This window comes from Rhodnius prolixus, unplaced genomic scaffold (genome assembly GCF_049639745.1).
Source record: "Rhodnius prolixus isolate KJV_2025 unplaced genomic scaffold, Rpr scaffold_3, whole genome shotgun sequence".
Lineage (NCBI taxonomy): Eukaryota > Metazoa > Arthropoda > Insecta > Hemiptera > Reduviidae > Rhodnius > Rhodnius prolixus.
The window spans coordinates 38954608-38967480 of NW_027411603.1; the positions used below are offsets into that span (position 1 = coordinate 38954608).

General features: G+C 33.5%; 1 protein-coding gene across 3 annotated transcripts in view; it reads left to right on the forward strand.

Moving 5' to 3' along the window:
- LOC141452585 (uncharacterized) overlaps positions 1-12873 on the forward strand; it is a 156140-nt gene that overhangs the window by 138131 nt on the left and 5136 nt on the right. For 2 of the 3 annotated variants that reach the window (XM_074124886.1, XM_074124888.1), the window contains 2 exons: positions 8462-8636; positions 10683-10718. In XM_074124886.1, coding sequence (XP_073980987.1) covers positions 8462-8636; positions 10683-10718 — 211 coding nt within the window. The remainder of the gene's footprint in view (positions 1-8461; positions 8637-10682; positions 10719-12873) is intronic. The other variant, XM_074124887.1, reaches the window with a different exon arrangement.

Below are 12873 nucleotides of genomic sequence, written 5' to 3' on the forward strand. Positions count from 1 at the left end.
TACTACTTTCCTCTTCTCTCTGCACACCAAAACACATGCGCATATTATATACTTTAAACACATATACCACCCACTAATTCTTTAAAATTTAACGTAAAATATAAATTACCTAACTTTTATCCTTCCAAAAAAATAAAAATATGAAAAACTCCATTAACTCAACAAGCTTAGCAGTTTTCGAGACTAGGAAATTACAGGTAATTCTCGTACAAAACGAGAGTTAACTTTCTTTTTCTTTTATGAATGACTCGGTTGGTTAATCTTGCCCATTAACATTACTCAAAATCATTCATAAAACGATTTTATCATTTTCGTTCTGTAAGTACACTCGATTTGTAAAATAGTCCAGAAGATATAATTAAGTGATAACGCTGATACACACATCAGTTATCAGCTGATCACTCCTTACTTAAAGTTACGATACTATTGCTTAATGTACTTTTTAAAGAAAAAACTACTGACATGTTTGATTTAATTATAAAATTTTCTTTTCATGAGCACATAATTGTTCAGCTTAGTAATCTCGAATTCAATCAAAAGCTATTTTATGTGTTAAAACTGCGGACGAACCGTAGATTAATTTTTAGCAGATGAAATACCAAATGACAATATGTAAGTGACGTTGAATTGTCCGCAACATTCTTCAAAACATAGAACATCTTCGCAAAATTGTAGAGTCCCTTTAAGGAAGAAACCATTAAATTGAGCTCTTTGGCTGTCTGAACTAATTTTAATGACCAGCAGCCAAGTGTATCAGCATGAATGCATTTGAAGGCTATCGTTTTTTCAGCTCTACATAATATAACATCAGCGAATAATGTTTCCTTTAGAAGGTGTCACAGAATCTTTTGAGGATAAATGCAAGTGGTATTGGAGTATTCTTGTTCAAAAACTAAACTTTGGTCCTAGCTTTAGCCATCCTTGCTCAATGTAGTTAATTCTTCTGCATGGATTTTGACTTATATTTGTTGAATTATTGTAACTATTGAATAACTTTATCAAATGCTTCCTTCTTTTCTGAACTTGATCTTAAAAATCTTCATCCAAAACTAACAAAACCACCTCACTAAACTTGAAACACGGGGTGCAAACTTTGGGAAATAAAAATTTAAAAAAAGCAAGTCTAAACTTTGTGAGTTTGTTGTTTCTAGAAGAACTTCTAGTCTGAGTGCTAGGTCATACGGTACCTCAAGAAATGAGGCGATAAATTGATCACTAACCTATTTATTGATCCTAAATCTAATGTTGCTATGTCTCTGGTTACTTAACTGTCTAGCTTCCAACAAGGGAACTGCTTCACAACATTTATCTTTTTGGATGAGCTCGGTGAATTGTTGAGAGACTGTTGCCTTCAGTACAGGAATCTAGGCAAGTTGATGTTAAGATGGTTCTGGGTTTTTCTATGATTTAAAAAGACATTTCCACATAATAGAACATACAATACCAGATCCATTTGGGGAGGAAGAGCCATTCATCTCAAAAAGGATCGTTAAGAAAGTAAGAGATTAATATTAAGAATCTATGCTTGGATCAAGATAACGTAGAAGAGTTTGGTATTTCCTCTTAAGGTAAATTCATACAGACTGCGGAGAATTATGGCTCAAGTTCGGGTCTTTAACCTACACTCAGTTTGTATTATATTTTATCTTTGGGAAGAAAAAGACGAGAAGTGTTTTAGAAAGGTTCCGTCCCTTCTACCGCGGCCAATTTAGTAATAATAATCATAAATATTTACTTATTTCTAAATATACGTCACCATGGTGAATCTAAAATGACTCTATAAAGAAATCTTTACGAGGTTTGTACACAAAAATTTAAAAGAACCCTTTATTTAAGGCCGCAAAAAATCTATAATCGATCGCCTGAATCTTTGCTCAACTTAGACACTTACGAGTACAAACTAAAGTTCAAATCTGAATTAATAGGGCAAAACTATTATTCTATTCATGTATCTCTTGAAAAATCGAGTAAAATAGACACAATTCTGTATCATTGGTGTTTTATGAATAAAGAATAAATAAAGGTCGGAAATAGAAATATTATTTTCTTACGCTATTAGACGAAAAGTTTAACAGCTAATCAGGTGTTTGGATTTTCATATTTTTATGCTCTGACCATTTTTTCTGATTCTATGATGATCAGATTGAAAACATTTATTAATGAGCAATGTAAGATATTGGATGATAACTGTACAGTAAGCAGATCGTATGTGCTGTATCTCTAGTTTTGATGTGATGATGCCGACGGCGCTACGATAACGAGTTAGTTACAGTGCTAGTAGCTCCTCCACTCACAGGCGAATGACGTGCAAGAGAATCCGACATTGTGCAGCACAAGGCTAGGACACAGAATTGTGACACGTGTACTCTAACATGTTGCACGTGCTTTCACAGACAACTCGTTAGGATCTCATTAGCCATCCGTAACATTTCTTTTAGAAAAAAAATACTAACTATTTTTACAAACTTTAGTATTGATTGATTTGTTTTTGACAAAAACAAAACATCTATTGAACTACGTTTATTTATTACCAAAGGTTGAAGTTTGTTAGCTTATTATAATGTCTCTCCTTTTTACTTTCTGTAACCCCACGCTAGAGGTAGTGATGCAACGTTGCAGTTTTTTAATTTAGAGTTATCGCCGGGAAAACACGATTTGAAGCTCCTTGAAAGCAAACACAAAAAAGTAGATTGTACAAAAGTGATTGTGTGAGGTTTTTTTTTTAATTTTAAAAATAGTTTTGAAATGTACTTTTTTATGCTCTAGTTAATGCATCTTTTAAAGAGAACTCTAAGAAAAGAGACTATAAAACAATCAGGATTCGAATTTGAGACTGTCAAAAGTCAACAGACATCTGAACTAATCCCTTCTTTCCCGAATATGATTTTAAGTACATAATTAATAGATCAATTAGTAATTAAACAAATAAAGAGAATATTCAGTCCAAAAATGTATTTAATGTGAAACTCTCTGTAAACAGCAGTTTTGTAAATCTATAAATATTGTGATGCCAGTATTTAAAACCCTCCGACGCGACAACAACTTATTAAGTTCTTATCTTAAAAAGCTCTCAGATTTCTAGTAGCTACCCCTTCCTAACTAGCGCTAAGTTCAAGATGTTCCTGATCCCACCTTAATTTAATAACCCTTATCCGTGCTTATTCATATTCGTTAGAAGACATAGCTGTTTTTTTTTTTTAATAAGCTCAACAGTTTGTATCGATGTTTTCATTCCATCATTGCGAGCTCAATTTCATTCATTTTGGCAGACTTTACGAGTTTCATTCAGTTACTCAGCATGTAAGGAATTATAATCTTTGCCAGACAGTTTATAGTGTAATCTGAAAGATACACTGTCCATTAAAGCATAATAACACTTTCTTAAAAAGCAACATTTCCTAAAAAATAAAATTATGCTTCCTCCAATAAATAAATATATCGTATTTAGTTGCCCAGTACAAAATATTAGTTGTTACAGATATTTGCTAATATCTGGATTGTTAAAGGAAAGAAATGATGATGAAATCGAGGAATCGTTTGAAAGCATTTTGCTGTATAAAAAGTTCATATAATTCAAGAACAAATTTAGTCACAGACACGATCTACTTCACATTTCCTAGACCCAGGCACGATCTACTTCACGTTTCCTAGACACAGACAGGATCTACTACAAGTTTCCTAGTCACAGACACGATCTACTTCACGTTTCCTAGTCACAGACACGATCTACTTCACGTTTCCTAGTCACAGACACGATCTACTACCCGTTTCCTAGATACAGACACGATCTACTTCACGTTTCCTAGTCACAGACACGATCTACTTCACGTTTCCTAGTCACAGACACGATCTACTTCACGTTTCCTAGTCACAGACACGATCTACTTCACGTTTCCTAATATTAGTCGCCTGATCGGGGCGAGACTTTTCTATTCCTCTCGATCTTTTTTCCATATATTACTGCACACAGGAGTAATTAAGGATCATGTCACGCATCTAAACCGGAGATCGAGGCAGGATTATCATCAATTTCTATCTCAAATGATATTTCAAGAATCATCTGCTGCCTTATTGATTCCAGCCCAATGCCCACGAGAACTGTGCTTCGATGACCGATCTCTTTGTCGCTGCCCAATTCGAATTTTACTTTATCTTCTTTTTAGAACTGTAAACAAAATCAAATTTAATTTCTTGTCATTAATTAGCTTCTTCAAACTTTTTTAGAAAGAATGAAGAGAGAGATTTCAACAATTTGCTGTCTTTGTGTAAGAATTAATTTTTTTGTATACCAACCCATAGTCTTGTGAATTGATTTCCAAAGAAGTATCTGCATTATAGTGCTAGCAGGAGTTTTTGTATCTTCAGAATGATAATTCGTCAAAAATCTCATGTATCATTAGAGAATTTTGCGAACAGTAAAACATTTGAATTTTAAAGCAAAGTTAAATATATCAACACGTGCTGTGGACGAAGGCGAATCACTTAGTTTACTGTTAATTTTTTACACATAAAAATTAGCTATACTCAGAATTCAAACTGAGGATCTCCCATGTGCAAATCTACACTTCATAACCACTCACCAACATTCGCCCATTAAAGATTTATCACTTAAAATATTAATATTTTTATTTGTAGCCTGTTGACTGAAAATGACATATTAAAGAATTGAAACTAGATTCGAGATTGAGTCTAATTTATTCAAAATAATAGGAGATAGTATCAATTAAAAAGAATAATGTTCATTAGATTCTGCAATATATTTGAATATACGTCCTGTTGTACAATAGATTGGAAATTCCTGCTTTAGAAGTTCGAATCTTAGAATTAAGAACATTTTTAGTAAAGTTTTACTATCCTAGTTAAATTTGACTTAGTTTAAATTAAAAAGTTAGTCGCTGAAATGCTAGATAAGTGCTAAACAGAGTGGAAAATTTTATTAAGAAGCATCCTAAATGTGTGGATGATGAAGATGATGTTCTAGATAAGTAAAATGCCTAAGTAAATGTGGTTGTAAGACCGGCCGGGGTCACCCTTTTATAGTGGCTATAAAGTTAAGCCATTTACCTGGTGGTTTGCCCCACCACTTCCAGCCAGCTAGAGATGTGCTGCTGTAGATAAGGGGCGTAAGACTTTGAGGTAAGGGTGATTATATATATATATATTAACGCTTGGACAAGTTTCCCACCTTCTCTCGATCACAAGAGAGCTGTATAGTTTTCAAGTACATAGTTTCTTTGTTCAACTTATCATGTGCTACATAGACCGGAACCAATAGGTAAACAACTTCACACGAATATTTTACAAAAATGACTTTTAGAAAATGAGCTAGGAAAAACAACTTGACCGTATGGTTTGGTGTGTGTGAGTGTGTTGTTGCTGGTTAGCACAATGTATGTACATAATCCCTGTCGACACTTATACTATATTGAAAATCCTTTTGAGAAGTCTAACCATATTGTTAACTGCCTTAAGGAACCTCTCTTGCCTTATATTGTAAAATGTTCATTTAACGTAAAACTTATAATAAATCTCTTCAAAAGATTATCAAGTTCTCTTAGCTTGTACTTTCTCGTTAAGTGAAAAAATAATATTATAGATAATAATGAAATGAACTGTTAACATAATATAGTTTATATAATAAATTATTTAAAAAATAAATTTATTATACAGAAAATTAGTTTTAAAAGCGTTAATAATTATTTATTTTTATTTTTTATTTAATTTTAACTTTTTTCTATTTTAAGGTTTGACATTATGAAAAGATGTATTTCAAAATGAAAATTCTTTCTAGAGTATTACCTTGCTGCGTTTGTAAATAGAACACTTTCCATATTTTCTAAGTTTTATTTGGCTATTAAAGGAAGAAAGAAAATAAAGGTTGGAGTTTAGATGAAACTGTAATAATTTATAATTATTAAATATTTATAAACAATTACGTCAGGTTAAAGGTAGTGCTTATAATTCAGCCAATAATGTTCTACAAAATTAGATTCTGTGCGTATTACCATTCGCATTCCTTATTTAGGAGCAACATATTCTTGAACAATAGCTTCCTCCATATAGTGTAGAAGGGCTGGCCCTGAAGGGAATGAATGAGTCATTGATTGGAATAAACTAAAATCTCCTAATGGTGCCATATAAAATTAGATGTATGCAGAATGTGAAAACAGTTCCAAATCTTTGAATTTTTTTCTGTGGCAATATCTTGTGGAAACAGTATTCCATTTGCCGATTAAAGTCGGATATATTTGTGACATAGTTGCAGGGATGCGTTCCAGTTTATCACAGTGCAGGTGAGAATATTTATGGTTTCCCATTAGGAATAAATTCATTAAGGATAAATTTTTCTCGTTCACAAAACAGCCCCTTTTAATCATGTGTTTCTAAATGGGCTGAGCTGGCCATAACTTAACCTGTTACCACCGCAATCTAGATTATGCCAATAACTTTTCATCACAAATAACAATCCACAGAATTACTCGATTAGTGGCCATAGTTCTTCAACTTCTGAATTAAAGAAGTCAAAGGTTAGGAGTCGCATATTGCACGCATATTCCAAGAAAATGGAACAGAGTTTCGTCGCCCTGGCCAAAATTCCTGCACTGGAATATCAAGTTAGTCTCATACTACGTAGATACTTCCATACTAGGGCAGTAATCAACCTTAAACTTTTGTTCTACCCAGGCAGAACCGTTTAAGCAACACCTTGTCCGACCCGTCACGGAAGACCTGGTAGTTTTGTTTGTACAGTCTCAGTTTCATTAGAGTATTCTCATCTACCACTTACGATATAATTGGTGCTGTATTTCTCACCGTGATGTTCTCGATCACGCAGTTGAAATCAACTTTGAGCAGATCGTTCATTCCAAAAACCTCTTCATCGAACAACGAACTAAGAATAGATTTCTTAATCGCTTTCTTCGTTGAGCTTTCAGAATTGCAGCGCTTTATAGTTGCCGCCTTCTTTTGTATATTAAGGAATGAAAGTAAAAATGTGAAATGTAATACATTACGTCAGTCATTTTAAGTTGGATCGAATCCTAATTCCCCACAAAAGTATATTTTGCGCAGCAGTAATAAATAACAAATAAACTTTTTTTTTTAAAGAACATTAAAAATCCATGTGACATAGTAAACAAATTAAGAAAGCTCATTAATCACATCAGATCTAATCAGAAGAGCAATAGATCACAACCCTCTCAATACAAGCTGAACGAAGAGACAAGAAGGGTTACTACAGCCACCCTTCTTCTTGTCTAACATGATTAGTAAAGGTGTCCCATTTGGTGGGGTGTTTAGTGCAAATAATAACTGGTCGTTGACCGAGCTGAGCCCAGCTATTATCTTGTAAATGTCACTTCTTCAAACTGCAATTTGGGGGTCACTCTAGAGGCCATTATGGTAAAAACGCATTGCTTTCTTTTTGTATTGACATTCATTTCATTCAGTTAGTTAGTTCAATAGTACAGAAAACTAAGAATTTCAATTTAATCGGGAATTTGATTATCCTCGTATAATCTGAAATATTTGCATAATTATTCTAAAAACAACCTTCCCAGCTTCTGAAAAAGCTTTACACCACTAGTACAAACTATTTTACCATTTATAAGGCAGCATACGTATTTCCATCAAACTAGATTTATCTAGGATTAACGCAATTTAAAATTGAAATCTTAGCTAGTGTTTTGGCAGGAGACAGGTGCTTTATAAGTCGAAGTAAAATTTCTCTAATCTTATTAATCACTCTTAAGCTAGATGAAAATCCGAAATAAGTCAGGATAAAAGAAAACAGGGATGCTGTGACCAATGTAAATAAACGATATTGTACAGCAATGCAGATCCAATAACTTGTCCGATAGCTTAAAACTTCTTCTTTGGCACAACAAAGCTGTTGGGCCTCGAGGTGCGGTAAATAATCACAGAATCCAACAAACCTCTCTTGAGACTTGCTTACTTCCAACTGTTCTTATTTCTTTGTTTTACTTCTAACTATCTGAAGTCTTCCTGCTTTTTGGTCATTTCTAATATAGTTTTTTAAATCTTTGGACTGTATCATGTCGTCTCTAGATCTCTCAATCAATCCAATTTTCTTGCTTTCTACTCCTCAGCAGAATTTGGCAATCAAATTTCGGGAGGAAGTGGTAAAGTCTACTAATAAAAGGACTTCTACTTTTTTCCCCATAATCTAAGTACATTGTCTGAAGTTGTGAGGAAAAATGCAGTAGGTTGCCTTCCAGACGTAAACCAAAATTCCAAAAAAGATTTAACAGTAGACAGTGCAATTAAATTTTGATTTTAGTTACGTAAAGAAAGCTTGTTTTACCTCAAACAAAATACACCTCAAAATATAGTTTACCGCAGTAAGCAACTGTTGTTGCCTCATTCTTTCCCGACAAATCTACCAGTTCATCAAAGCTTTTACAATTAAATATTTCGATTAAAATGTAAATGTTTTCGACAGGTATGGTTCCAGAATCGACGGGCGAAATGGCGTAAAACGGAAAAGTGTTGGGGTCGAAGTACAATAATGGCTGAATATGGACTTTATGGTGCCATGGTTAGGCATTCATTGCCACTTCCAGAAACCATATTAAAGAGTGCCAAAGAGAACGAATGCGTCGCGCCTTGGTTATTAGGTATGTATGATAACACTTCAAACTCTATTTTCTTATGTTAAATTGATATCTTCGAAAATTCTTATAATCTACTATCATAAATGTATCGCGTAGAGTAAATTTTGAACAACAGTAGCAGTCGTTTATCTTTTTAGCCACTCAAATTGATGGCCACTCTGCCATCAATGTTTCTCAAGAAATATGTTTAAAAGAAATATTTGACTGCGTTTCGCCGATTGAGTAGCAGTTTTGGGAAAAATCAAAGATTTTTCCATAATTCTGTTGCTGACTATTGAATTAAAATCATTGCATTTCTGGCAATTTATGCTGCTATATACTTATTAAGATTATTTATGCTTAAACAACATAAATTAGAATTTATTCAAAAATATTGTATTTGTCCTTACATTCTACCCCTTAATGCAGTTCAGGTGCGGATGTAACAGCATTTTTTTTTGTTCTATAAGAGCCTATATTTCAACAGATTTTCTGTTATCCAAAATAAATTTATTATAAACAAAATCTATGACGAAGAAAACCTGTCGATGTATTGATTTACTCAAATGTTAACACTAGTTTTTCAATTGATCAAATTCCTAGATTTTCTAAACACTTTTTCAGAGCCTGTTGTTTCTTTAAACTAATCCTCCATTCCCCAAACGAAAATTAATAGAACTACGAGTACAATTTAAGAACTAAATATTTACTTATTAAAAAAGTAAAAATAGAACTTTTAATAAGTGGAGTTCGAACATAGGCAGTTGTGGATTGAACGACAATTTAAAAAAATGTTAACTCATGAGTTAGTTTGATTTCTGTGCATAAACATGAGAAAAGGGCAGAACAATGATAACATAATTAATTTCTCGTCAGGAAAGTCATAAATTAAAAAGATTGTTGGACAATTTGTGTATTTTTCAAAATGAAGTTATTTTAATATTTTATTTAGTAAATTTCTTTTTTCCCGACAATCTTTTAAAAGGATGGATGAAGAATTTTTAATTCAAATTCAAGCTGTTGTTAAATTTTAAATAAAACACATAATGTGTGATATCGTTCAAGATATAGCATGTAAATTAGCAAAAGCTAGTGATTTCAATCAGATGATACTATTCTCAAGAGGTACCTAACCTTAATATGAATAATTGCGGGAAAAAATTATTCAGGATAATTTAAATTGAATGTTATATTAAATTGCAAAATTGTATTTATAAATTTGTTTGATCAAAATGAAGGTTTACTTGGTGGGGCGCAAATAAAGGTAAATATAGTGTAGGATTTTAATCAGTGTGAAACCAGTATTTTCTATGCGGCATAGGTTGAGGAAGGGGTGCACGAAGTGAAGAAAAATGGGCCGTTGGTAATCAAGTTACCAAGAACAAAAACATATAACTCTCGTTGGGTTTTATATAGGGTAGATTGGGTGTTGGCGAAGCTAGCCAAGGGGCGACAAAAACTATGTGTGATATAATAACGTACATTTTGTATGAGAAGCGGTACAGTACAATCTCAAATATATATATATATATATCTGAAAGTAATCCCAGTAGCCAGGAATTTTACCATTTTGCAAAGCCTTCTCTACCCAAAAGTGTGTGTATGTGTGTGTGTTTTGTGTGTAACTGTGCGTATTAAAGGAACAAAACTAAGTGGTCCGTAAATCATTATTAGGATCACAACCTGTCATATGACCAAAAAGGGAAATCTGTAGTCGAATGTGGTAGTAGTAAAGAAAACACAGAGAATGGAGATGAACAAAATGGCTGAACAAAACTTTTTGATTACCACAAAACACGCGAATTTTCCCGTTCACAATTCATATACAAAACCTACTCATTTCTCATACAGTTTTTATTTTTTCTTTTTTTTTTTGAAAATCCTAAACTCGCATTTTACTGGGAAATGGTGAAAAGAAATGGCCCTTTTTTTCCCCACCAATATGGCCGCCTTGTCTCCACCAATAAAATGAAAAAAAAAAAACGAATTATAATCTGAGTGTTGTAAAAGTAATGAATTGTTTTTTGTGTTTCCATGTTCACCTACTTCTCACTGTCCTAATGAGAACAGCCGCTAAAGTGTATACAGGTCGACAATCTCCCGACGGTATGTAATCTTTAATAATATTGAAAAAAATTGACTAAATTGGAACCTTATCCAATCCGTTATAGATAAGGTGAAATAAAACACCAAAGCATGATAAGAACATAGCAAAAGTCAACTGCAAATAAATAACCTTTCTTTTTTCACAATCTTATAAAAATCAATTAAATTTATTAAGATTGAATTCCAAATTTAGATTTATTTTACTAGAAAAGGTTTTGTTTTTATCATACATGTGGATACAATTTAGCGGCTGTGCTATAAAATAGTTTGAGTTTTGCTGTGATGACGGCAATCTGATTAAATTAACATATACGCAATAAACATGTCAGTTTGCTGTTAAAAAAAATTAAAGAAAACAAAAATTGTGATACTTATTTTAATTTTTCCAAGTTTTAATATCATATTTAAATTGGTTTGAATCTTTCTGTGATATTTAATTTATTTGAATCTTAAAATGGAAATAATTTTGGGCTAACTGAAATGGTTTCTAAGAGATTCTCTACTTGGTCCAATTTTCCTTACTTGCTGTAAGAGCAATTGATTTGATCCTTACATAATTGGGTTATTGAGTTTTTATTGGTCGGTTTGAGGTCTTAAGAAAAAGAAAATTTTTTGGCTCTATAATTCCAACGGAAAATGATGTAAACTGTGTACAAATTTGTATTTCCTTCATTCATTTTCATATCATTTTCTTTTTGGTCCATTATACATGCATATATATTTTTTTTATAGGAGCCTCTATAATTTCTCGAAATTGGCCCCGTCATTCTTTTCATTTTATATCCACTGTGTATACTGATGTCAGATATTCTTAATTTTTAGCTCTAGTTTTGTTTGTTTCATTAAGAAAGATAGTTCTCTTTTTATCTACAGTAAACTCTGGCAGACTTTTGCATGTAGCCTTGCAAAATAAACTTTTTTTAATATAAATGATGTAAATAAAATTAAAATTATTATTATTATTATTACTGATATTACTGATGTCAGATAATTAGCACTAATCACTTTAATGAAACAATTTTTCTTGTGCTAAATTTATTACGAGGGTCGTTTGAAAAGTCCGTGCAAAGTCAGAGAGATAGCACCACTGGCGCGTATCGAGGTTATGTTTAGTTCGTAGCATCTCTTGGAAGAACACACACCAAGTTTCAGCCAGATCGGTCTATTTCTTTGTGTTTGGCATTCGTTTGAATCGAGGAAGTCGAGTGATTTTCAAAAAATGGACGAAAAAGAATTTCGTGTGTTGATTAAACACTACTTTATGAAAGGCAAAACGCCTGAGGAGACTAAAGAGAAGCTTGATAAACATTATGGTGACTCTGCACCTTCGATTTGAACAGTTTATAAGTGGTTTCAAAATTTTCGGAGTGGCCATATGGGCATAAGTGACGCTGAACGTTCTGGACGCCCTGTTGATGTTACTACTCCAGAAATCATTGATAAAATCCATGATATGGTGATGGATGACAGAAGAGTGAAGGTGCGTGAGATTGCTAGTGCTGTGGGCATCTCGAATGAACGGATACATAATATTTAGCATCAACATTTGGACATGACAAAGCTATCCGCAAGATGGGTGCCGCGATTGCTCACGCTTGACCAAAAGCGAAATCGTGTGAAGTGTTGCAAGGACGGTTTGCAGCTGTTCCAGAAGAATCCGCAGGACTTTAAGCGTCGTTTCGTCACTGTGGATGGAACATGGATACATCACTACACTCCAGAGACCAAAGAACAATCTAAACAATGGGTTACCAAGGGGGAATCTGCGCCAAAAAAGGCGAAGACCGTTCTTTCGGCCGGAAAGATTATGGAGACTGTCTTTTGGGATTCGCAAGGAATAATCCTCATCGACTATCTGGAAAAGGGGTAAAACTATTACAGGTGCATATTATTCATCGTTATTGGACCGTTTGAAAACCGAGCTGCAAGAAAAACGCCCACGATTGGCCCACAAAAAAGTCCTTTTCCAACACGACAACGCACCAGCTCACACCTCAGCAGTTGTGGTCGCAAAATTAATGGAAATAGGGTTCCAACTCGTTTCACATCCTCCCTATTCTCCAGACTTGGCTCCCTCGGACTACTATTTGTTCCCCTATATGAAGAAATGGCTGGCGGGAAAAACATTTTATTCAAACGAGGAGGTGATTGCAGA